This window comes from Glycine soja, chromosome 18 (assembly GCF_004193775.1).
Source record: "Glycine soja cultivar W05 chromosome 18, ASM419377v2, whole genome shotgun sequence".
Lineage (NCBI taxonomy): Eukaryota > Viridiplantae > Streptophyta > Magnoliopsida > Fabales > Fabaceae > Glycine > Glycine soja.
In genome coordinates this window covers 36,227,134-36,254,318 of record NC_041019.1, presented here as the reverse complement: position 1 = coordinate 36,254,318, position 27,185 = coordinate 36,227,134, and the positions used below count along the sequence as shown (strand labels likewise).

At 37.5% G+C, this 27,185-nt stretch overlaps 1 protein-coding gene across 1 annotated transcript; it reads right to left on the bottom strand.

Annotated features, from left to right (window-relative positions):
- Window positions 1-1,350: 1,350 nt before the first annotated feature.
- Window positions 1,351-26,156, bottom strand: LOC114397193 (phosphatidylinositol/phosphatidylcholine transfer protein SFH9-like). Its single transcript, XM_028359298.1, has 14 exons — window positions 26,085-26,156; window positions 25,664-25,964; window positions 25,045-25,144; window positions 24,529-24,795; window positions 24,361-24,438; window positions 23,502-23,551; window positions 23,303-23,402; window positions 23,113-23,202; window positions 22,911-23,003; window positions 14,969-15,056; window positions 2,628-3,010; window positions 2,463-2,537; window positions 1,694-1,860; window positions 1,351-1,601 (listed from the first exon to the last, which is right to left on the bottom strand). The coding sequence occupies exons 1-13, from the start codon at window positions 26,089-26,091 to the stop codon at window positions 1,810-1,812; spliced, it is 1,683 nt and encodes a 560-aa protein (XP_028215099.1). The 5' UTR covers window positions 26,092-26,156; the 3' UTR covers window positions 1,351-1,601; window positions 1,694-1,809.
- Between the last annotated feature and the right edge of the window lie 1,029 nt (window positions 26,157-27,185).

Below are 27,185 nucleotides of genomic sequence, written 5' to 3'. Positions count from 1 at the left end.
ATATTTAAGTTAGATAAGATTATTATGTGTGACACAATTTTTCCTCTAATATCTAATATTTAACGTAATTATAAATCCATAATTTGAACGTTATGTTTAGTTAAACTAGATTGAATCAGTTGAGTGTTTACAAATTTGTATTTAATTGCCAATTTTTTGTTTTATTAAAATTTAAAAGTGAATTTTTCAGTCTTTTCAATGTATATAGAAGTTTCGAATTATAGGCAAATGTCAGTTAATACCTTTAGATTAAGGAAATAAAAATTAAAGTTCTTAATGTCAATTAATTTTTTTTCTTTCTTTATAATTTTATAATTGTTTATATGTCTAACTTTTAATAAATAATATTTTTTATAAACAAAATTATTTTTATACAAAATTGAAATTAAAATTTTTTATTAGATGATGATAACCTTAATTGTTATTATAATAACAAGCACACAATTAATTTTACACAATTTTATACTAATTAACATTAACTAGTATTAGAGTAACAACATACAAAACTAATTTTATATAATTTTATACTAATTAACTTTAAAAAAATATATTTATATCGATGAAAATTTTCAAGAGAGCCTGGATTCGTCCCTGTAACGCCAATACTCCCAAACTACACATAACTAAGACCCTTATTTATTTTAAAAGGTTCAAGTGAGCTGATTTCCAATAGTTTTTATCATTATAAAGAATAATCTTTAAAGAGTTTTCTTTCATTATTATTCTTCATTTATAATAAGTAACTTATATATAACTATTATACTAAAATATGAAGGATGAGGATAGAGAGTGACTCTTCTAGAATTACTCTCGCAGTTACTTGATCACTCCTTTTATCAGGATTAATTAAGAGTCACAAACCACATTTCACTCTTATTCTTGAGTTCAGTTGAATTCTACCAAATTCAATAGCATTGTTCTCATGAGAAGGGGAGTAATTACAAGCAAACCAAAAGATATAGTGGCTTAATAACATGCCCGTTGACACTTCGTAATGTGTCAATTGATTTAAACTTATTTGTTGAAGAAAAACTTAATAAAATAAGTAATTATTTTATTTTATTTTTAATGTGTTTGTCTAAATTACTTTTTACTTAAAATAAACATTTTTCTGCTTATTTGGATAAGCAAATCCTATTTACTTATTAAATAAGCATTTTTTGAAAGAAAAAAAAAAAACTTATTCTAAAATTACTTATTTTAAGTTTTAAACAAAATGACCCATTATAAAGTCCATGAAAAGTAATTTCTCTAAAAACTAGAGTAACAAAGATAATCCAAAACTAAAAATTTCCGGGGAAAGCACATCCTCTAGTAAAATCCAAGATTTACTGTTAAGCGCTCGCTATTTGTTACAATGTATTACAGAAAATATTTCTTTTGTGCATATATGCATCTGGTATTAAAATACATCTGAATTTGAGTAGCATACTTTGTGTATATGTCCTCTGTACAGAAAAGCCAATAAGAAAATAAATGTGGTTAACACACTCAGTTATACATTTAAAAGGAGTATTTGGAGTCCAGAATCTTCATAAAAAATTCTTGTTGCCTTCTATACATTGGGGCTATGCACTCCCCATAGCCCACATTCCTCAAGCCTGAAAAGAAATGAATATTACAAGATACCAGTGTTTCTTTCAGGGAGTCAGAGAGTATAAAATTGTGTTTATATAAATAGAAGGAAAGTCACCTATATGATAATGAGAGTAATTCTTTTATATAAGCCAATAGAAGTTTAGCTCTGGTAGTAATTCAGCTGTAAAGTATCAAAAACAATGGACTGCAAACTGATGCTGAAAAACGGGCTCATCTTCCTGGGGCATAACTTCTATTTTTAGGCCAACATGAATTTCTTCCCTGTTTTTTAGGAAAAGTTATCAATTTATCATCTGTATATACTATATACAAGCATTCAAATAAATAGAAAAGCTTATCACCAAAACCCATTTACGACCTCATCTTCTGAGAATAACACGTTAAAACAATACAATAAGATGTGTGCACAACTCAAACTGAGTGATATATTAGTAAGATGTAATGCAGAGATGTGCACAACTCAAATTGATCAAGGACCTCAATTTAAGGTATAGTGAGGAGAATATGATGGTGGTGGTGGATGTAGCTTTACTTTTGGATCCTTACAATCGTAATCCACTTGGAAGAGTTTCCTATACAAATTAGCATTTATGTGTCCTTAATACTGAAAGCTCAACTATGTGAGAAGGACTTCTGCAATTTTTACCAGAAGGATAGGATATAAAAGGAGTTATTGTGTGTGTACTCTAAAGAGAAATCTCTGGCAAAAGATTTTAACACTCACTCAGTAGAAATAAACGTAATTCATTGTTTTTCATCAGATGAATAGAAAGGTATGCACTTGGATCAAAGCAGCATTATAAGACAGTCCATTAAATTTATATATTTTTTCAAACCGAAACTGGGGGGCAACAGCAACTTACGTCAAATTTACTCTCCTTTAAGCTTTCCAATGACTCGGCAAGCTCAACTTGCTTTGAAGCAGTGGCTAGCAGGGCCTAACATGAGCAGAAAACTCAATCAACACAATACTGTAAAATCTCTAAACATGAAACCCAAAGTGAACAATTGTGGTAGATTGGCACTACCTTCTTTGTTTTTTGCAAGTCATATTCTATACATTTTATGCGACTCAATGACTCTTGAAGAATATCCTCTTTTTCAGGAGGAATTGTATTAGGTTTATTAGCCATCTCAGTTACCACTGCCTCTAAATTCTGAATTCTTTGCCAAAGTGGCTCTTTTATCGCCGGAGTCATTAATTGTTCCTCGGAATTGGATTGAGCCGATTTGGTTTTCTCATGGCTTCTTGGTTGGTTGTCTACAGAGCGAACCACAAAACATTTCCCCAATGCCGCAAATGCTACATATATACAAGTTAACAATTTGACTGCGATTTGAGCCAAAATACTTATAATATATGGAATTGGCTTCTCCTGTAGTCTTCTGAGATAATTGTTGTTTGAATCACCTATCAGATTCACCAATTTTTACATTTAGTATAGAATACAAAATTCTCCTTACTAGAAAAGGAAACAAAATGAAGATTCCAAATGCCTCAAACTAGTGATAAAGTTGTGAGATACAACTTTCAGCAACAAATAGTATGAAGGATAAAATATGTTTTTTGTCCTTATAAAATTATTAAAGTTTGGATTTCGTCCCTACAAAAAATTTCATCCGTTTTTTATGCAAGCTCCATTGGAGCTTGTAGGCCTAGGAACTTCTTCATCAATGGATTCCTTTGCTTCTTGAAGATGAATGGCAGCAGAATGAAGAAAGGGAGAGAGAGAGGAGACGCCACTTCAAGGAGAAGATGAGTCTAGAAGAAGCTCACCACCATAGGAGGCCATGGATAAGAGCTTGGAGGAAGAAGGAGATGAATGAAGGGAGAGGGAGAGAAGAGCACGAAATTTTGTGCTCTAAATGAGCTTTGAAATCTGAAGTTTAATATTCAAATCATCAAAGTTGAAAAAAATGCACACACATGACCTCTATTTATAGCCTAACTGTCATACAAAATTGGAAGGAAATTCAAATTTCACTTGAATTTGAAATTGAATTTGTGGAGCCAAACTTTGGAGCCAAAATTTCACTAATTATGATTAGTGAATTTTAGTTATGGTTCAGCCCACTAATCCAAGATCAATTCCAAGATTCTCCACTAAGTATGCTTAGGTGTCATGAGGCATGAAAAGCATGAAGGACATGCACAAAGTGTGACTATATGATGTGGCAATGGGTGTAGTAAGCAAATGCTCACCTCCCCCTCTAAAATTTAATTGGATTGGGCTTCTACCAATTCAATTAAATTTATTTTCAACCGCACACATCAAATATCCACTTAGTGCATGTGAAATTACAAAACTACCCCTAATACAAAAACTAGTCTAGGTGCCCTAAAATACAAGGGCTGAAAAATCCTATATTTCTAGGGTACCCTACCTACATTATGGAGCCCTAAATACAAGACCCAAAAATAATGAAACCTTAATCTAATATTTACAAAGATAAGCGGGCTCGTACTTAGCCCATGGGCTCGAAATGTACCCTAAGGCTCATAAGAACCCTAGGGCCTTCTCTTGCATCTCTGGCCCAATCTACTTGGAGTTTTTCTATCCAATGCCCTTGCGGGGTAGGATTGCATCATTCCCTCCCCCTTGAAAAGGATTTGACCTCAAATCCCGAGGTTCTTGAAACTCTGGGCTTTTTTCCTCAACACCTGTAAAAAGAACAAAAACATATGTATTATTGGTGTTTAGTATGTTGAAGTAAGGTAAGGTCTGAAAACTCATTTCCTGGGCATCTTCCCATGAAGGAACATGGTTGCTCACCAACTCAATGAGTGGTTGTTACACATGAATTAGAGATGCCACTAACACAGGAAACACCAACATCCATGGTGTAGAAGAAAGGAGAGACCAAGAGAAGGATAGTGAAACCTGCTTACCTAGCGGATTACGTGTAGCAGGGGCAGAATTGGAAACACACCTTTACATATCAGCCTCAATCTTGCTTGCAACGATCCTGCATAACAGAATATCGTTATTAGATTTCTATTAGATTCCTTTTTGGATTTGGATAGAATTTCACACATTCTGTTAGAAGGAATTAGCCTATATATAGTCATGTAAATAATCAAAGCAGGATATGAGAAATAATACTTTCCTTTCGTTATTCTCTTTTTCCCCTTTAGCTGGAGGTTGCTGCCCTCGAAGTCAGCATCTTTGTTCTTCCCCTCTAACAAATTGGTGCTTTCATTGATGTCGAACTCCTCGAACCCTTCCGATAAGCTTGAGGATGCTCTCCTCCGTCTTACCCAGCAACAATCCTCCATGACCGCCAAAATCGATGAACTCCTCATGCGTCTCCCGCCCCTCTTTCACCATACCCCGTCCTCTACCACTTCTTCCCAACCTTCACCGTCCCCTGCATCAGTTCATAAAATGAAATTAGACGTTCCCCGGTTTGATGGGTCCGACCCTTCCGGTTGGATTTTTAAAATTAATCAGTTTTTTGAATACCATGATACCCCAGCCCATGAACGATTAACCATAGCCTTGTTCTATATGGAGGGGAGAGCTTTAGCCTGGTTTCAGTGGATGACCAGCAACGGTCAACTCACCTCGTGGCCGGTGTTTCTGCAGGCTTTACAAACCCGCTTCGCCCCATCGCAATATCAGAACCCCACCGGCGCACTCTTTAAGAGCACAGTGAATGCTTACCTAGCGGAATTTGAGGATCTTGCGAACCATGTGGTGGGCCTTCCTGCTCCCTTTCTCTTGCGGTGCTTTATTTCAGGCCTCTCGCCGGAAATTCGCCGTGATGTTCAGGCGATGCAACCCCTGACGCTTTCTCAGGCCGCTGGGTTGGCGCGTCTGTAGGAGGACAAATTACTCGATGTCCATCCCTCCTTGCGTCCACGACCCCCGTACCCACCTTCACCCACACCTTCCCACAACCCCCCTTCCTTACAATGACCACCTCCACCCTCTGTGCCTCCGTCCGTTCCTCTCCTCACTCTTCCTCCCCGCCCAAACCCACCTACCATGAAGCGTTTAACCCCTGATGAGATAGCCTCCCGGAGAGAACGGGGGTTGTGCTTTACCTGTGACGAGAAATACCACAGAGGTCACAAGTGTGCCTCTAGGGTATTTCTCTTCCTTGCTGAAGGAGATGAACCCTCTGAGACTGATATAAGCCTTCCTGACCCGCAACCCGAACCACCCGACCCACCTTCGCCCCATACTCCATCTGTCCTAAATGACCCGGTCCAGGCCCAAATAAGTTTCAATTCACTAGCTGGCCACGTGGCCCCGGAGACGCTACGTTTTGTAGGTACTCTCGCTGACCGGCAAGTGGTGCTACTCGTCGACGGCAGGAGCACCCATAACTTCATTCAGGCTGAGCTTGTCTCCCAACTTGGTCTTCCCTGCCAACCCACGCTTCCCCTCCGAGTCATGGTGGGCAATGGTCAGACCTTGGAATGCAATTCCCTTTGCTCTGACGTCACGGTGATCATTCAATCTGCTTAATTCGTGGTCGATTTGCACGTATTGCCCATCTCAGGGGCCAACATTGTACTTGGGGTGCAGTGGTTAAAATCCCTAGGTCCAGTCCTTACAGATTACACCACTCTCACCATGCAATTCTTCCAGCATGATCGCATGGTCGAGCTGAAAGGGGATACCGATGCCCATCTCCGGCTCCTCTCTTCCCCCCAATTCCGGCGACTGTATCGGCGCCAAGGAGACGGCGTTTGCTTCCAAATCACCATGCTTCCTCCAGAGTCCGACTCTGTCGACACGACGTCCTTACCTCGGGAGCTTCAATCTCTATTGCTTAAGTATGAGGCCCTGTTCCAACACCAACAAGCCCTTCCACCCCGACGCGACACTGATCATCATATCTACTTACTACCACAGTCGTCTCCGGTCAACGTTCGTCCCTACCGGTACCCCCATTTTCAAAAAAGGGAAATTGAGCTTCAGGTGGACACGATGCTTCAGAAGGGCCTGATCCAGCCCAGCTCAAGTCCTTTCTCATCCCCGGTTCTCCTTGTAAGGAAGCATGACGGGTCTTGGCGGTTCTGCGTCGACTACCGAGCCTTGAACGCTGTCACCGTCAAAGACAGATTTCCGATCCCGACGATCGATGAACTTCTTGACGAATTAGGGGGCGCTTGCTATTTCTCGAAATTAGATTTACTTCAGGGCTACCATCAAATCAGGATGAATGAGGCCGATATCCCAAAGACGGCTTTCCGGACCCATCACGGTCACTATGAATTCAGAGTGATGCCGTTCGGATTGTGTAATGCTCCCTCTTCCTTTCAATCAACGATGAACACTCTGTTTGGGCCCTTCTTGAGACGTTTTGTGATCGTCTTTTTTGACGACATTTTAGTGTATAGCGCTTCTTTCCAGGATCACCTACAGCACCTTGAGCAAACGTTTCAGGTATTGCTTCAGAACCAATTTGTCCTCAAATTATCGAAATGTTCTTTTGCTCAGACCCAAGTAGAGTACTTGGGGCACATCGTCTCCAATCGTGGAGTGGAACCTGTAGCTTCGAAGATATCCGTGATCCAGCAGTGGCCACCACCACGAACGACCAAAGCCTTGCGGAGCTTTCTCGGCCTTGCGGGATTCTATCGGAGGTTTATCAGGGGGTATGCCACCATTGCGGCACCCTTGGTGAAAGCCACAACGAGTGATCCTATTCAGTGGACCTCAATAACTCAGAATGCTTTTGATCAACTGAAGGAAGCTTTGTCCACTGCGCCGGTTCTCTCCTTGCCGGATTTTACCAAACCTTTTACACTCGAGACTGACGCTTCCGGGGTTGGAATGGGAGCCGTGCTATCCCAACAGGGCCACCCTTTGGCTTTCTTCAGTAAACCGTTTACTCCGAAACTCTTGCGGTCATCAACATATGTCAGGGAACTCTGTGCGATTACGACAGCGGTGAAGAAGTGGCGCCAGTACTTGCTCGGCCATCACTTCACGATTATCACCGACCACCGCAGTCTCAAGGAGTTTCTTGGTCAGGTGATACAGACACCTGAACAACACATGTATATGGCTAGGTTGTTGGGGTACGATTACGATATTCAATATCGTTCCGGCAAATGTAATCAGGCCGCCGACGCGCTGTCACGCTTACCAGACCACAATTCCTCACTAACACTTCTCCTCTCAGTACCTTGCTTATCATTCCTCGAGGAATTGCGTGCCCAGCTGAATCACAGTGATGAGTATAATGACCTTCGCCGGAATATTCTCCTATATCCTCACCAGTACTCGGAATATTCTGTTACTCAAGACCTTGTTCTTTATAAAGCTCGCATCTGCCTTCCCCGCGACTTGCCCATTATTCAGACACTTCTACAAGAGTTCCACTCCACTCCAATGGGTGGCCACGCCGGTGTTGCTAAGACCACTGCGCGCATCCTTAACAATTTTTATTGGCCTAAACTCCGCGAAGATGTGACGCGCTTTGTAGCTCTTTGCCGAGACTGCCAAGTCACCAAATATGAATCCAAAAAGGCTACCGGACTCTTATGTCCTTTACCCACTCCTCACCGGCCATGGGATGACTTGTCCATGGATTTCATCGTTGGCCTGCCGGCATACAAAGGGAACACGGTGATACTAGTAGTCGTGGATAGATTTTCAAAGGGCATTCATTTAGGGATGTTACCCACGGCACATACCGCTCACATGGTCGCCACCCTTTTTATGAACATCGTGGTCAAACTGCACGGGTTCCCTCGGAGTATTGTTTCAGATAGGGACCCTCTGTTTATAAGTCAATTTTGGAAGGAGCTTTTCAAGTTAAGCGGAACCTTATTACATTTAAGTTCGGCCTACCATCCTTAGAGTGATGGTCAGACCGAGGTTCTTAATCGGGTTATAGAACAATATCTGAGGGCCTTTGTACATGAGAAACAAGGCACTTGGGGCAGGTACCTTCCCTGGGTTGAATGGTCTCACAATTCAGCTTGGTCTACTGCCACGGGTTCAACACCTTATGAGATTACACACGGGTTCAAAATGATGCCGTGAATGAGCTATTGCTAGACAGGGACTCCACATTTCAATCCATTCGACAGAAGCTCCTTAAAGCTCAGGAATATATGGAAAAGTATGCTGACGTGAAGCGTCGAGATGTCACCTACCAACCCAATGATTGGGTTTTGGTCAAACTGCGTCCACGTAGACAGTTGACTGCTAAAGATTCTTCCACACGTGGGGACAAACTCTCCAAACGTTATTATGGTCCCTTCAGGATTGTTGAACGCATTGGAGCCACAGCATATCGTTTACAATTGCCAGAAGGAGCCAAGGTCCACTCCGTTTTCCATTGCTCTGTTTTCAAACCCTTCACAGGGCCTGTCGATTTGGCTACCAGTTCCACATTACCCCTACAATTCGAAGCTGGTCAACCCCTGGTGACTCCCCTCATCATTCTGAATCGCCGTCAGATTCCTGGATCCTCTCCTTTGGTCTGGGAAGTCTTGGTTCAGTGGGATGGGCTATCTCCTGATGAGACATCTTGGGAGAATTGGGAGCAGCTGTGTCACGATTACCACCTTGAGGACAAGGTGGATTTCCAAGGGGCCAAGGATGTTACACATGAATCAGAGATGCCACAAACACAGGAAACACCAGCATCCATGGTGCAGAAGAAAGGAGAGACCAAGAGAAGGATAGTGAAACCTGCTTACCTAGCGGATTACGTGTAGCAGGGGCAGAATTGGAAACACACCTTTACATATCAGCCTCAATCTTGCTTGCAACGATCCTGCATAATAGAATATCGTTATTAGATTTCTATTAGATTCCTTTTTGGATTTGGATAGAATTTCACACATTCTGTTAGAAGGAATTAGCCTATATATAGTCATGTAAATAATCAAAGCAGGATATGAGAAATAATACTTTCCTTTCGTTATTCTCTTTTTCCCCTTTAGCTGGAGGTTGCTGCCCTCGAAGTCAGCATCTTTGTTCTTCCCCTCTAACAGTGGTGCTTGGGGCAAACCTTTTGTAAAAGTTTGTTAAGTCTTGAAAGCCCCAAATTTTTCTTACACTTGGTGGAGCGAGTCACTCAGGAATGACCTTTATTCTCTTAGGGTTCATAGGAACCCCTTGATCACAATTTAAAAAATTAAGAAAAGTAAAGCAATAGAACATACCTTTTTCTGTATTTTCATGTTGATTATTCCTACCAAAAAGTATGACAAACCTAAGGTGTCCCATATGAGTGCCTAAGTTTGTATTGAAACTAAAAATAAGAACAAACCTACCTAATGAGTCCCTATATACACAAATCATGAAGATGTTGGGTGCACGAGTGATTTTACAAAAGAGTGTTGCACCACCCAAAGCATTCATCACACCACCTATTTTAGGGATTTGGTGCCTAATAATACCTATTTTGGGCACCAACAAAGCACAAGGATTTAATCTCTTGCGAACCAAACCCTCATCCAACAACTCCTTTACTTGAGGAATAAACTCAAGCCTAAGAGATGTGGCAATGCTAACAAGTGTCTTTTTACAAAGGAGAAAATGTGGAGGTTGTCTAAGAAGGGAAATTTCTTTAATATTTGTCTTTATTTCAAAATGTCTTTCCTTCTTAGCTAACCTCTTGGAGGAGACATTTACCTCCTTACACTCCTCCTTAACCATTAAAGGTTGTCCTTCTTCTTGGGGGTAGATCTCTTCACTAGATTCTTCCCCTTTTGCTTCTTCACTTTTACTAGAGGAAGGTGAAGTAGTAGTCTCATCTTGGCTACTATAAATGTCTTGGCCCCTCATAATCATGGTTTTCTTGGTGGGGCATTGAGAAGTAATGTGTCCTCTTCCAAGACATTTAAAGCACTTCATGGAGCTAGTCTTCTCTTGCATACTAGCCTTAAGGGGTTGCTTTTCTATTGTCTTCCCTTTATCATCTTTGGGCTTAGAAGGTCTCACCCCTAAGATTCCTTGACCTTGGTCTTTCTTTGGATAAGAGTGAGAGCCATAAGATTTTGAAGTAGACTTCCTTTTAAGTTGTTGCTCTACCCTTATTTCCCAATCTAAATTAGCCTCTACATTGTCCTTCCCATGGAAGTATGAGAGTTTAATGTTAACCTCTTGAGGCTTTCTTTCATTTTCCCTCCTATGGGAGTGAGGTCTAAGATGTGACCTATGCCTTCCTTCATAATAGTCACGAAGTTCTTCACTTAGGCTCTTGCAAGAGTTATGACTACTATAGGAGACATGTTTTTCTCTTTTCATTTCTTTCCTTATTTTTCTTCTTTCTTCCTCTCTTATTTTCTCTCTTTCATCTTGACTTATTTCTTCCACTCTTTTTTTACCTTTTTCTTTTCTCTCTTGTTTTTCTTTCCACAACTTAAGGGATCTCAACTCATCTAATATCTTATACAAGGGGTCCTTAGGAGTAGAACCCTCACCATTAACACTAGATGAAGAATGAAGACTCATGTTGGTTCCTAAGTTATGGTTCTTTCTTGTTGGGGGTTTGAAAACAAAAGGTAAAATAAACTATGGTTGAAACTAGCCAAAATAAACACTAAAAGAGGTGTGAAAGATAAGGTAAAAACTAATTGGTAAAAGGTAAGTTATCTAGGCGGTTTGACAATGCAGGGTAAAGGAAATAAGCTATGAAAATAAGCAAGAAATTAAAGTGCAAGAAATGCAAACTAGGCAGATCCTAGGAGTGTTTGGATGACCTCATTTAAGGTTCCCAACAAAACACTCACTATTCTAAGGGGAAATTGTCTAAAATTATTACACACAAATGGAAGTAGGGTGACCTAGCGGAGGCTCCCGACTTACTTCCAATGAAAGGCCTTTTTGTTACAAAATTTGAAAGCAAAGCAAATTACCAATTACAAAATTACAAAGAAAAAAGTCCTCAATTGTGGTGGCTATTCTCTCTTTAGTGTTTCACTCAATTTGGAGTGCTTCTTAGTCCAATAGCTCTTAAGGTGGTTGGCCCCTTGCTTCTTGACTCAAATTCTTCAAGATATGGCACTAATCCTCCTTTCCAATTCCCTATATGGCAACTCACAAGCAAGGAAACAAAGAGACAAGCAATAACCAAAGACAAAAAAAAAAAAAGAAATGAAAGCTAAACCAATAGAGTTTTAACAAGACAAATTTCCAAGGATTATTCAACAATTAAAGCAATGAAAAGCACAAAAAAGCAAGCATGGACTCAAAGAGAAACTAGAATGGCTCTAGAGTAGAGTAGAAAAAATCTAAAAAAAAAGACTCAAGAAACCTCTAGTTTTGGCACTTGTTTTCACAATAATTTTCAATTGAAATTTCAGAACTAGGATTGGTATAAAATAGGCACCAATTATAGAACAAATTTTGAGCCAAAACAACAAGCACACTTTCCTTTCACTTTTTTTTTCCTGGACACTAATTTTTCTGCCAACTTGTGAGATTTTTATTATTTTTTCCTTTAATCCAAATCGCTTGGTTCTTTTTTTATAATTTTGGTCCAGATGTCTGGAAAATTCAGTAAAAGTTTCAGCTCAAAAAACGTAGTGACCAATTCCCAGTAATTTATACAAGTTCGTATGTTCAAGCTGCCAACACCAGCGATTTCAACCTAGAAATCAAGAGTAGTGTTTATGTTGCTTAAGGCTTGGATAGTTACAATTTGTGTTTGCTTATGCTCAATTATCTTGAATAACACAATTCAAGAGAGCTTAAGACTTATTTTATTTACAAATCCAGCCACAACTCAGCACCACAACTCAACTTCATCATAGGCATCATGTAGGAATCTTAGAAAACAAAAAAGAGTTCAACAACAAGACTACTTCTAGGAATTGATTTAGAACATGTTATGAACTAAATAACATGCATAAATTAGACTCAAAATTCAAAAGATAGGCTAAGAATGACAAGAATACATGAACAAATGTATCTAGAATTCAATCAAAAAAATAAAAATTCAACACAAACTTAGAACATAATGTGACAATTACTATGACTAAACATGACTCTAAGACAACATGGATTAAGTGATTTACACTTAGATTTTTGTGTTTTTTTTTCTAATCAATATTTTGGAAAAAAATTTAGATCTAAGGTTCAGCACATGAATATTATGAATGAAAAATGATAGAACCTAAAATCAACACAAAAACAAGATTCAAGAGTAGATCTAAGATTTAATCGGTTTATTTTTTTTTTAATCTACTCTAAACAGCACCAAACAACAAGACAATGGAGGATATACATGGAGAATAAGATGAAGAACAAGGAATTAAAGAGAATTCACCGAACAAAAAGATAGAGGAAGCAAAAGAACATAACCTAGATGAAGATGCTCTTGATACCACATGATGCAAGCTCCATTGGAGCTTGTAGACCTAGGATCTTCTTCATCAATGGATTCCTTTGCTTCTTGGAAGATGAATGGCAGCGGAATGGAGAAAGGGAGAGAGAGAGGAGACGCCACTTCAAGGAGAAGATGAGTCTAGAAGAAGTTCATCACCATAGGAGGCCATGGATAAGAGCTTGGAGGAAGAAGGAGATGAATGAAGGGAGAGGGAGAGAAGAGCACGAAATTTTGTGCTCTAAATGAGCTTTGAAATCTGAAGTTTAATATTCAAATCATCAAAGTTGAAAAAAATGCACACACATGACCTCTATTTATAGCCTAAGTGTCACACAAAATTGGAGGGAAATTCAAATTTCACTTGAATTTGAAATTGAATTTGTGGAGCCAAACTTTGGAGCCAAAATTTCACTAATTATGATTAGTGAATTTTAGTTATGGTTCAGCCCACTAATCCAAAATCAATTCCAAGATTCTTCACTAAGTGTGCTTAGGTGTCATGAGGCATGAAAAGCATGAAGGACATGCACAAAGTGTGACTATATGATGTGGCAATTGGGTGTAGTAAGCAAATGCTCACCTCCCCCTCTAAAATTTAATTGGATTGGGCTTCTACCAATTCAATTAAATTTATTTCCAACCGCACACATCAAATATCCACTTAGTGCATGTGAAATTACAAAACTACCCCTAATACAAAAACTAGTCTAGGTGCCCTAAAATACAAGGGCTGAAAAATCCTATATTTCTAGGGTACCCTACCTACATTATGGAGCCCTAAATACAAGGCCCAAAAATAATAAAACCTTAATCTAATATTTACAAAGATAAGCGGGCTCGTACTTAGCCCATGGGCCCGAAATCTACCCTAAGGCTCATAAGAACCCTAGGGCCTTCTCTTGCATCTCTGGCCCAATCTACTTGGAGTTTTTCTATCCAATGTCCTTGCGGGGTAGGATTGCATCAGATTTCATCCTCATAAAATTATAATGTGCCATTTTTTGTCTTGGAGCAAGGTTTGCTTGTATCCAAACCTACGATGATGATTTTTTACATTGATTATACATATAACCAATGTAAATGTAACTTTTTCTACATCAGTTATGCATATAACTAGTGTAAAAAAGTTATACACATAGATTTAGATTGCTCTTGGCCAAAAAATGTCATATTATAATTTGGCTTAAATATGTTTTTGATCCTTAATAAATACTCGATTTATGTGTTTGTTTCCTAATAAATTTTTGCTTTGTGTTGAGTCCCTAATAAAATAACACTTTTATTTTTATCCTAGATATTTTGTGTCTCTGATAAATTAAAAAATCTTGTGTTTGCTTCCTAATAAATTAGCAAATTTTGTTTTAGTCTGTATTAACAACAAATGGGAAATATTTATCATGGAGCAAATACAAAATTTGATAATTTATGAGGGGCTAAAAATAAATGTCAAGGATCAAAAGTAAAATTGTTGTTTTATTAAAGACTCATTGCTAAACAATAATTTATTAGGGAGTAAATCCAAAATCGGATATTTATTAAGGATCAAAAACATATTTAAGCCTTATAATTTTATGAGGATAAAAACAGATGAAAAATTTTGCAGGGACAAAATCCGAACTTCACGAATTTTAGAAGGATAAAAAACATATTTGAGCCTAATATTAAACTACACACATACACACTAAGATTTCAATTGAAGTCTCTGGCACTAAGAAAAACAAAGTAACAAATATCAATCCCGTACTTGAAACACAGATTTCCCTAGGAACTTCCATCCCATCCTGACCTCTCATTCTGTGGGTGTGACTTGGTTAAGCATGGACAAAATGAAATAATTTGCCTAACAAATTTAAACTACATGTTTCTCCTTTCATGCTCTCATGGCTAAAGTCAGGCATCTAAACCAATATTGTTCACAGGTTACACCGCAAGTTCTATTATCATCATTTATAAGCCATAAAACAAGTTCATCCTCTAATAAATATATGCAAAAAGAATGAAATAGAGATCAACCCCTAATTAGAAGAAGAAGAAAAAGAAGTTGTGATAAGGAATCACATACTTATTGAATCAACATCCCCAACAACTTCTCTGGCAGCATTTAAAGGCTCAAGTACATTGCCGGTAGGTGCAGAGTCTCTCATCCTTTTCTGAAATATGGTTCCATATCATATGAGTTGCAGATAACCTATAGTTCAGCAAAAGTTCAAAGATAAAAGACTATAATCACACAAAAGGAGAAATAGACAAGTTCCTCAAATTTATCTTCTAGGGAGCATTTATACAAGCGTATATGGATTTATGGAAATGACTTGTGACCTTAGTTATTGTAAGTTTTCTTTAGCTTATTAAAATAAGCTTCATGGAGAACCTAATCCAAATAAACTCGTTTTAACTTGTTTCAGTAAGCTCCAAAGTTAAACTTGTAAATAAGCACTAACTTGATCAGAGCTTATACAATAAGTTCTTAATTAAATAGTTTACCTAAGAATTCCCTTAACCATCTTAAGTAGTAAATGTTATAGACTTCCAATTTTGTTCTGCATCATTTTGTTTATTTCAATTAAGTTTAAAGTTTAATCAATCAAATCCTAAAATTTTTAAATTTGGCATCTATGGTATTATATAGACATATATCTATCAAATGGCTTTACTGGTATGGAGCCCAAGAAAATAGCCTATTAACCATCAATTTATTCAGAGAAACCCAATATAAAAATAACCAATTGAATATTTAAGCTACTAATTTATATTTTATTTGAAATCTATTTCTTTTGGTTTAACTTATCCTCAACTTTTTTAAATGGCATAAAAATTATACCAAATGACAGACTAAGCTGAAGTGGGAACCAAGAAAGTGCTTCACTAACCAACTTCATTCAAAGAAACTGAAAGACAAAAGGTAAGATGCAGAACCTCAATGTTCAACAAGAAAGAAAACAAATCTGTTTTTCTTGAATTTAACAGATATCTATAGCTTTGGATAAGTAAACCATTAAGATTCACATGCTAATATCAAAATGAAATAGTATCTACACAAACTCAAAACCGATGAAGCATGTAACTCACATTAGCATCAACCATTGTGACACCCTCTACCCCTCACATATATATTAATAAAGGAATAAAAATTCAAATATTAATTAAAAGTATTTTTAAAACATTTTTAAATACAAGCTTTTCAAATGGGTAAAAGGCTCACATTCACTTTCTTCTACATCATATTCAAACTTGTCCAAATAAATAATAAAGTCATCTCGACTCAAAGAAAGTCATATAAGTCTCATACAATTAATATAGAACCTATATCCTAATGTCACATCCTATCAGAGCGTGGTGTTCCCGTGTCCTCTAGCATGAGGTTCTTCATAGTCATCCACCTATTCATCTGCTCCCCCGAACACAAGTTCAAGATCATCACAGGATCCAAACACAACAACACACAGGGAGTGAGTTATCACATTCCTAGCTAATAGAGAAACAAGACAATTAAATATACATATTATATAAATGAGATACCACTTGCTTAAACATAGCTCACGTAACTTCACCACTTCGTCATTCAAAATTCACTTTTTAATTATCAATCACATTACACAAGAATCCCACACTTCGATCAAGATATAATAACACATCAATTAGCAAGCATATGCAATAGTTATGCTAAGACTCAATTTTATATGCAATGTGGTACCATGTCAGTGAAAAACCACCCTGGGGCGCTTAGGAGTACATAACAAGACACACCACACAATGGGTTTGTCAGGTCACTCTCACTAAGTAAGATCATAGGGAGACCAGTCAGGGTCACGATGTTTTGCGAGAATGCTCCAACCATATGAGATCAGCATAGGCTTAAAGGAGCACTCAAACCCGGTGACCCCCAAGGCCTACACTCCGAAGAGTCCGTCAGGGCCTCTCCCTCCTGATTCAGGTCCAACCCCTAAAATAATTTTTTTTACATGCAGACACTGCTCATGAATTATACAATACCCACGACCTTACACTCGTGTTTTAAACACGTTCAACACAATTGCGCTACGATTTAACACTGGTTCCTAAATAGGAAACCTACATTTTCTCTTTAACACTGCGCATCAACGCTTTTCTCAAGATAACGCTGGTCGGGTATTGTACAATTCATAGCTTACAACACAAGTAATTTCACATCAAGTGTTAACTACACACTTATCCACAACTAGAACTCATTCACAATTTCACATCTCATAGTGTCACAATCCACCATCACATGTTTACACGTATCTCACAAATTAACACATGTTCAACTTTACACTTATACTCAATTTCAATAACAATATTATAATCTCAAAGCAACATGTTATTCTACAATTCATCACATACTCACAATTTGAATTATCATTTCATATCCTCAATATAACAATTTATATAAAAGACTATCACAACATGAGGACTAAAACCCCTCAAATAATATTACACAATTATATCCAAATCATAGGTCCAAATATACAAATATCAAGAGCACAATTTATCAAGCAATTTTCATCAGGACATCAATATTTTATTTATAATCATAAAGGAAAAATTGCAATTTAACAAACATCCCAAAATAAAATCCCAATTTAATCCTCTAAGGATCCCTACACATGTTCTCACTAATCCCCAACTGTGAATAACTCATCCCTTACCTCTAAGCGGGCTCACGTGTCTTCAGCCAGCGATAGCAACATCTCTAGCGGTTCCCGGAAATTCTTTCAATTATTCATCCGACTGCTCCGATAGAATTCCCAAACGTCAGAGAGACGGAGAAGAGATTGAAACCTCCACTTGTACTGTCTTCATACGATTCCTTTTTCTCCCTCCACGAATATTTTCTCGCAAATCCCAATGGTGGAAGCGTACGGAATTGAATTTCGAACAACATATCCAAATTTCACAATAATCCAACGGTTAACGAAACCGGGATCGTAGTTTTACCAAGACAGCTCTGGATTTCTGCGGGAAAGAAAAAGGCTACAATGCGAAGGGTTTTTCTCTCATTTCAGACATGATATCGAAATTCCCAACGGTGAGAATGCTCGGAATTGTGTTGCGAACATGATACTCAAATTTCACGACGATCCAACGGTGAACGGATTCGAGATCGTCGTTTTTCTGAGACTGGTTTGGTGGGCTGCGGGAAAAAGTAAGGGTTTTGAGAGGAGAAGGGGAAAAACGAAAATGAGGCCAAAAGGAGACAGCTGACTTAACATAACTATTTATACCTAGGGTACTCAGCCTATTATTTGCTCTATATTTATTTATTTATTTATTTATTACTAAAAAGCTTTTTAAATTTATTTACGAAAAATTGGGATGTTACAACCATCCCCCATTTTGTTCCCTAAATCACATACATACCTTCATACTACAGTTTTGACATCCACAACCATAATTTGGTAGCACTGTGATGAAATTATTCTTGCTGTGATAAAAAGATGACATGTGTACAAATATACATAACACTACACCTATAGTAATAGAATTCCTTTTCATTTGGATCAGTTCTGTCTTCATTGGTTTCACTAAAATAAGCTAAGGGTTACCACAACATTCCTTTGCCTTACAATCATGGGTAAGAAACGAATACTGGTGAATTTTTGTTCATGGCAAATAGACATGGTAGTTGTTAATCACATTTGCAATTCTTTCGGATTTTGAGATATTGAATGCTCTATATTCTAGATTTTTTTCAATTTGTTGTGAATGTAAATTTAGAGAGGGTGAGCTTGAAATAAGTGTAAATATAGAGACATGCTACGAACCTCAGGATTTACAGTGTAACTTACAAATGACCTACTTTCAAGTATCAACAAAGGACCACTAGCAGGAATCAAAACGATCTTTGTATTCTAGATTGATTGAATTTAAAAGTAGTCCATTTTCAACATGCAATGAAGTGCTCTACAGAAATGCACAGACAACATTTTGATGCACATTGAATTTTTCATTTTCAAATTGTACAATTTTTTTTATTTTTAAAAATGGACTAGCATTTACAGGATTCTACTGGAAATTTACTTGATACCAGTGTTATCAACTGCAGATCACAAATATGGTGGAAAGCCAATAATCTGATATATCATATAACAGATAGCATCATGGATAACTAGAGGAAGTCGCATAGCAGCTGAAATATATGATATATATCGTGAATGCATACAAAAAAAATTTATGCAAATAAAAATAAAATGCACAAAATTTGGCATCATATTAACCCAAATTCAATTAACATAGTCTCTAATGGAGGATATTACTAATTATACCATTGGTTAATTGTTTTTTTTTTTGCACAGCAAAAATCAATATATTATATATGAAATTCAGTACTAGGTGTACTGAAGATACAAAGATAAAAGCAAGACAATTACAGTCTGCATCCCATTAGGAGAGACCGAAGGCAGCCCACAAAAATACAAACCCATCCCCTCTAGGAAAAAACATCCTTTAGATTGGTTGACCAGAAAGTAAAATGCATATTGAAGTCCTTCTCCACACATTTTAGCCAAGACCAGGTGTGGAACAAGGCATCATCCATGACCTTTTCAGGAGTGAACGGCTGGTTCTTGAAAAGCATGGCATTTCTATGATACCAAATGGAGAAGGACAGGGCTAGCCACAGAAATTCCCATCTTTTGTTTGTCCTAGCTTTGCTATTCCACTGGGTGAATTGTAAAAAGTGATTCTTTGGATCTATGGAATGAGGACCCACTCTATTAACCCATCTCATTGTCTCCCACCAAAGACTCCTAGTCTTTTCACAGTTGAACATAAGATGATAAATCGATTCTTCTTCATGGTCACATAGAGGACAGCTATAAGACGACATTGTGACCTGTCTCTTTCTGAGATTGTCCCTAGTAGGAAGTCTATTTTTGAAAAATCTCCAAGAAAAAGCACTCACTTTTGGAGGAATTTTCAATTTCCACATACTTTTAAGAACATTGTCTTCACTATCACTATGGTGAGACTCCTGCAGCACTTTGTAGGCAGATTTTGTTGAAAAAATTCCATTAGTATCTGGCTTCCAGCAAAGGAAATCTCTGTTGGATTGGTGAATGTGAGTAGAATCGATCTCAGCTAGGAAATCAGCTGCCAAGTGAATTTCATGATCAAAAAAGTCCCTTCTCCATGATAACTTTCATTCCCACCTACCCTCCACAAAATCTCCCATAGAATTGATTGATGAATTCTGCTGTTTACTTATTAAATATAATTGGGGATATTTTCCTTGGAGATTACAGTTGTCCTCCATCCATTTATCCTTCCAGAAACTGATACTGGACCCCCTTCCCACCCTCCATTTTAAATTATCAATAAAATAGTCATTGTGTTGCTGCTGAAAGATGCTCTTCAAATCCTGCCACCATTGGGAAGTGAAGTTCCTCCTTCCACCAGAAATCAACTCCTTCCACCCACCATACTTAGAGATTAAAATTCTAGACCAAGGTTGGTCATGATTATTAGCCAACTGCCACCCCCATTTGCCAAGTAAAGCTTCATTAAATAAAGATAGGTCTTTAATCCCTAGACCCCCTTTGTTCTTAAGAAGACAAACTTTGTCCCACTTCACCCAAGGAATCTTGTTGGCCTCTTGGTGACCTCCCCACAGAAAATTTCTCTGGATGGAGACAATTTTTTGCACCACTTTTTTGGGGATCCTAAAGAAGGATAAAAGGTAGATAGGTAAGGCTGAGAGGACAGAATTAATAAGGGTGATTCTGCCCCCCATTGATAGAGTTCCTTGCTTCCATTTTGCAAGTTTGACTTCAAAATTCCTTACAATAGGCTACCACACAATCCAGCTCTTAGAGGACACCCCAACTGGAATTCCAAGGTAAATAAAAGGAAAATCCATAGTACTGCAGTTAAGGAATTGGGCAGCTTCCCTGCACCAGCTTACAGATTTACCCAAACAACCAAAGTGACTTTTAGAGTAATTTATCTTGAGGCCAGATGCCTCCTCAAAGCACCTCAGAACACATTTTAAGGTTCTAACATTATGCTTAGTAGCATCTCCAAAAAACAGGGTATCATCAGCATATTGGAGGATGTTCACTTCTTCTTTTAAGGATCCCACTATGTAGCTTCTGAACAGATTCTTGGACACAACTGACCTCATCAAACCTGTGAGACCTTCCGCTACAATATTGAAGAGGAAAGGTGCAAGGGGATCACCTTGCCTTAGACCTCTCTTAGGGGTAAACTCCTTAGATGGACTCCCATTAACTAAAATGGATATGGTTGCAGTAGTTAGACAACCATTTATCCATTTCCTCCACCTTTCACAAAATCCCATCCTCATGAGCATGTAGTCAAGAAAACCCCAAGAAACCGAGTCATATGCCTTTTCAAAGTCCGCTTTGAAGACCATGCAAGGTTTACTTCTAGATTTGGCCTCAGCTATAGCCTCATTGGCAATTAAGACACCATGAAGAATATGTCTCCCCTTCATAAAAGCCGTTTGCCTTTCATCTATAAGGTGAGGTAATACAGCAGCCAACCTCTTGGCCAAAACTTTTGCCACAATTTTATAGACACACCCTATAAGGGAGATGGGTCTATAATCATTGAAAGATTGGGGGTCATTAGCCTTTGGAATGAGGGCTATAAAGGAAGCATTAGTTCCTTTTGGAAAGGATCCATTGATATAGAATTCATCCATGAATCTCATGATGTCTGTTTTCAAAATCTCCCAAAAGTGTTTAATGAAATTAAAATTCAAGCCATCCGGGCCAGGGCTTTTGTCCCCCCAATCCCAAACTAAAGATTTGATCTCCAATTCATTAAATCTGGACACTAGGCTTTCTTTTTCTCTTAGATCCAGAGAGGAGAAGAAAACACCATCCAGTGTTGGCCTGTTAGAACATTCCTCCAGAAATCTGTCTTTGAAATAAAGGACAGCTGCATTTTTAACCCTGCAAGGTTCATGAATCCACACATCATCCATGAAAATACCTGGTATAGCATTTCTTCTTCTTCTATGGTTGATCAATCTGTGAAAATAAGTAGAGTTGTTGTCCCCTTCTTTTAGCCACTTAACTCTAGCCTTTTGTCTAAACATAGATTCATATGCATAAGCTGCCTCCCACAATTGGACTTGAAGAGATTTCTTAAGAGTGACTTCCACTTGGGATAGAGGTCTGTCATTTATACCATTCTCCAAAGCATTCAGCTCCTTTTTAATCATAATAACTTTTCTAGCATTAGCTTCACCATTTGTTAAACTTCACTGCTTTATGCACTGTTTGAGGAGTTTTATTTTATGATTCCGAACATATCCTCCCCATCCTGGAGGATGATAATTGCCCCATTGTCGTTGAACTAGTTGCTGAAAACCCTTGTCCTTCAACCACCAATCCATAACCTTGAAAGGTTTTGGCCCCCAATCTATGTTCTTTGACTTCAACAAGATGGGGCAGTGGTATGAAAAGTCTCTATCAAGCACATACTGTGTAGAGTCTGGCCACTGCAGCAGCCAATCATCTGATATAAGGAACCTGTCCAGTCTACTCATAGCACTGCCATTAGGTCTGCACCAAGTGAATCTTCTCCCAACAGACCTAACATCCTCTAAGTTCATGTCTGAAATCCAAGCATTGAATTCAGAAATTCTAGGATCCACACTTACAGACTGGGCTGAGCTCACCCTCTCATCTTGGTGTCTTATAGAATTGAAGTCACCTAATACACACCACATGGTTGCTTGTGAAGCTGTCTTCAACTGCAGGATCTCTTCCCATTGCTGCTTTTAATATGTCATAACATAAATCAGTCATAATCTTTGTTTCACTTCCTTTCAATATGGCATGAGCAAAATACTTTTAAAAAAAGTATAAAATGTGTAGTAGTCACTAGTCAGTCAGTAAAGCCTCTTGTTTGGGATATAAGAAAAACTGCTTAGGATTTAAAACTAAAACATATAAAATATATAAGAAACTAAGAAAGATAAAAACAAAAAACAAGGAAATATAAACTCAGCTCACTTTTTCACTAGAAGGAACAGATTGTACGAAGGCTGAAGGATTCAATCTTACTTCTGACGCTGATAGAGGTTCAGATATTCCAGTGCTTTTAACCTATGAAGAAAGAACCTATCAGTAAATCTTTACATCATGCAAAAGAGTATGAATAAGACTTGTGAATTGTACAATAAAATACTGCAGTGGCACTAAATTTATGTGTGACCTTGCTGGCATATGACTTCACATCAACCCCATCAGCAACAGAAGAACTTCCAAACTTTGTTAGCTTCATTGCTTCTCTAGAATGCAATAGCTGTAAATAGAACAAGGGAGTATTAGTTGTGCAATTGAGCAATAATTCTTAAATGTGATTTCATACAAGTGTGGGATACATAATCCTAATAATACCATACTTTCAAAATGTCAGGATCATTCCAAGGTCCCTTATCAGATCTAAGACACCCTCCATCATTTGGGCACGAACAACTGCCGCCGAGGAAATCTGGAAGTTGGCTGTTGAAAAAAAGACAAAAAGGAATGCTCACATGATAGGCATTATAATAGACATAGAAGCCCTTAATTAACTGGGGCAGTACAAACATAAACACAAACCTTGTGTCTATAATCTGTAACAGTCTGCTCTGAAACTTGTTGCCTAAAACCTGTAGATTCAGCATGAATCATTTATACAATGCTTGTTCCTTTCTAAAGAGAAAAGATACAAAGAAAAATAGATAAATTCATGTATTTTGGCTGTGGTCTTTGGATCAAGAAAACCTTTTGCAGTATTCCATAGTAGCTTGAACCCACTACTAGCATTAACAATGAACATTTGGTTTAATGTCTGAAAAGAAAATGAGCAACTTAAGAAGTGCACAATGACTGTATACCTAAATTACCTATGGCAACCTTGTTTTTGCAGTAGGGGTTACAGAGCATGCTATGATTTAAGTATTATCATTGTATTATTGTATTTGTAGGAAGTATGTTAGGATGGCATTGTGGGTTCATTGAACACAATTGCAATTTGTATCCCTAATTCATGTTCCAGACCTAAATCCTACATGCAGTTGAGTTCATGTACATGCATGCACCCTGTGAACATATTGCACGATAATATGCATGTATAAGGAAATAAAAGAAAAAACAAATAAAAACTGAACTTTGGAGGAAAAGAAAAGAATATGTAGAAGCACCCACATACAGAGGCCTACTTAGTACTAAATTCACCTTCCTCTATCATGAATAGCTTGCCTCCTTTTTCCTCTCCATTTACAAACAAACATAAACTTGTTTACTTTTCTTTCTTTCTTTTAAGAATTTTCCTTAAAAGATCTCAGAATCAAATTCTTAAGTTGAGAATGTCACTTTAAAGATCACTAAACCAAAAAAAGAAAAAAAGAAAAAAGGAAGTGCATAAACTATGATTTGTTCATCAAGATAGATTCAGGTTCTTATAACATTTACTTACCTCAGAGTAGTTATCACCATCAATTTTTTGCATACGCATAACAAGATCATGTGCAACTTTGCTAAAGCTAACCCAATTCTGCAAAATATACCAAGTAATAAAACGTTTAGACTTCTTGATGATGCTATTTTAATTATTCAGATATGTTGTTGTAAGCATAGAATTTACCACTCCATGCACATCAAGTATTGTTGTTGTTTTATCTATATGCCTCTTTGCTGCAATAGAACATGCTGGGAATTTCTCTTTAAACATTTTCTCAAATCCCTGAACATGATATTTTAAAAATCGATCAACTGTCATGACACTCATCAACTTGCTGGGTTCAACTTTGCCAAGTCTTTCAATATAAACCGGTTGGCCCTCTTTGTCCACACCATGGTAGCCATGAGGATAATAACACTGTACCTCTTCATACTCCTTATATACAAATTCCTACATATTATTTATCACAAAACTCATGATTCAGTAATTGAAAGATTATAGTGATTCATGATCAAACAAATAATGTTGGAAAATCTTCCAAAAGGGATATATGCAGGGTTTCTCCTCTCTAGAATTACACACTATGGGTGGCTGTTAGTTCAAAACTCTGCTAAGCTCCTTCAATCTTTCTGCAACAATTAGTATACAATGGCTTCTTTAAAAAGTAAAAGGTGTAAACAACCAATTACCAAACTTTACCTGTAAAATAGAATCTACTCCATACTCCTTCCTCCAATGCAACATATCTGCCCACATCTGGACTTTTTTATCAATGTCGAACTTTCTGGCTTTCAGAAACCTGCAGCATGAAAACATCACCAGCCTTTAATATACTGCAAGTCTAAAAATATTTCTTTTGTACAACATGTCTAGAAAAATACATATTTTAATTTTCGCCAGAAGTTGTAGGAAAAAAAGGTTTCAAACATCAAAGAATGGCAATTTAGACGAACAATCCTTTAATAGCGCATTTACTGAATCTCTGTAATGAACATCAATAATAATCAAATATCGGGATCTCTATTGAAAAGATATAGAATACTTCAAAGAAAGAAAAATCATGTAAATTATTGAGGAAGAAGCTACAAAATGCCACTCCAGACAATGTTTTAGATGCACTTTGCATGATTAATATTCCTCAATTAAGGTAAAATAGAAACTGCACTTCTGGCAGATAAATCAACATTTAACAGGATATGAACAACATAGACCATAATATTCCATTTATTTAACACCTCTAAAGCAATAACATTGAGCAGTTAAAAGAGAAAAAGCACACAAATAGAAAAGAAACAACTTCTATGACAAATTCATTTACCTCAGCATTTCATGATAATCATCATGGGAATCTGGAAGCAGATCTCTTGTAAGTAGCACCTGACGAAATGAATTCACAGCTTTTTCCTCGTTAGCATCGCGGACATCTTCTATGAAAATTGAAGCAAAGTCACTATTTCCTACACGTGTATTACGCTTCCTGAGACTATAAGCGAGTCTGGTTGAAGCAGTTATTTCTTTTCTCCTAAGAGATCTAGTTCGAGACTTCCGCCACTCATCCTCAGAGGTTTCAGGCTCAAAACATCTACCCCTCTCATCTTCTTGAGCTAATACTTCTTCTCCTAAACCCATAGAAATCAATAGTCAATACCTAAACCACAGTCCCAAAAACACAACCAGAATAACAAAAATATGTTCCCAAAATCAACATCTCAACGCCACACAGGACTACAGCTTTGTACCTGGCATTCTATTCAAGACAAGCAATTTGCACCTAGATTGCCTCTGCACCAAAGGAAAAACAAGAACCACCTTTAATAACAACAAATCCAACCCAGGATCAAGAATACTCACCAGCTAAGCCATTACAACCTTTATCAAGCATTCATGTATAAAACAATTAATCTAATTATTCAAATGGATTAAATTAGGGAACAAAATCCAAAAAAAAAAATTCAAAATAAAAAACTAACCCAAGTTTACAGATCAATCAACAAACTAAACCCTTTACCCTCTAAACAACAAGACTATTATTGGATTACAACATCACTCAGATTACCCCTGCATCAAGGAAAAACAGAGAGCAGCAATCCCAAACTTTAGGGAATCTAGAACTTTCCACAGCTGAGACTTACACTAGAAGAAATCCATAAAAAACACGATTGTGCAGCTGAATCCGTTCCCCAAATGATCAAAACCCAAAACCATAGATCAATCAATAAAGAAGAGGAAAGAAAACATTAACACCAAGAAAGAAAAGGACCTACATTTGACAACAACAAAAGCAATTTCGAGAGAATCCAATAAAACAACATCAGAACCAAACAAAACAAAAACAAAATCTTAATTTTAAATCGAAACACCACAACCAAGCTGGATCAAAGGAATCCCGAAAAGGAAAAAGTCAGAACCGAAGAATCATAGATCAATCAACAAACGAATCAATCGAGGCGGATTTCCGATCGTAAAAGAGACAAGGAACGGCATTGCATTCATTCACGTACCCGAATCTAAACGATGTCGGTTAAGCGAAAAATAACAACGATACAGATGAGGAGAGTGAGAGAGGAAAAAGGCAAAGTGGGTATCGCTTTCTGTGTGAGATAAAAAAAATGGAACGTACCGAATTTTAAATGGAACGTACAGAGACAGAGACACACAGAGAGAGAAGGGAATGTAGGAAGTAGGAACAAACGTCGTTATCAAAAGCGTTAGGAGTGGCGTGCAAGATTTTAAAGCTAAATTCACTAGAAATTACCATTACCTTTCGTTAAGTTATCATGTATTAGTCATGAGAGTGAACACTAAATAAAAACGATTGCAATATAAATATATACATGAAG

Excerpts from the sequence above, each read along its gene's own strand:
- LOC114397193 (XM_028359298.1), bottom strand. Across the intron at positions 23,203-23,302 it reads ATGATCCTGACATTTTGAAA|CTATTGCATTCTAGAGAAGC; the intron begins GTATGGTATTAT and ends TTCTATTTACAG. Across the intron at positions 3,011-14,968 it reads TGGGGATGTTGATTCAATAA|GTGATTCAAACAACAATTAT; the intron begins GTATGTGATTCC and ends TGAATCTGATAG.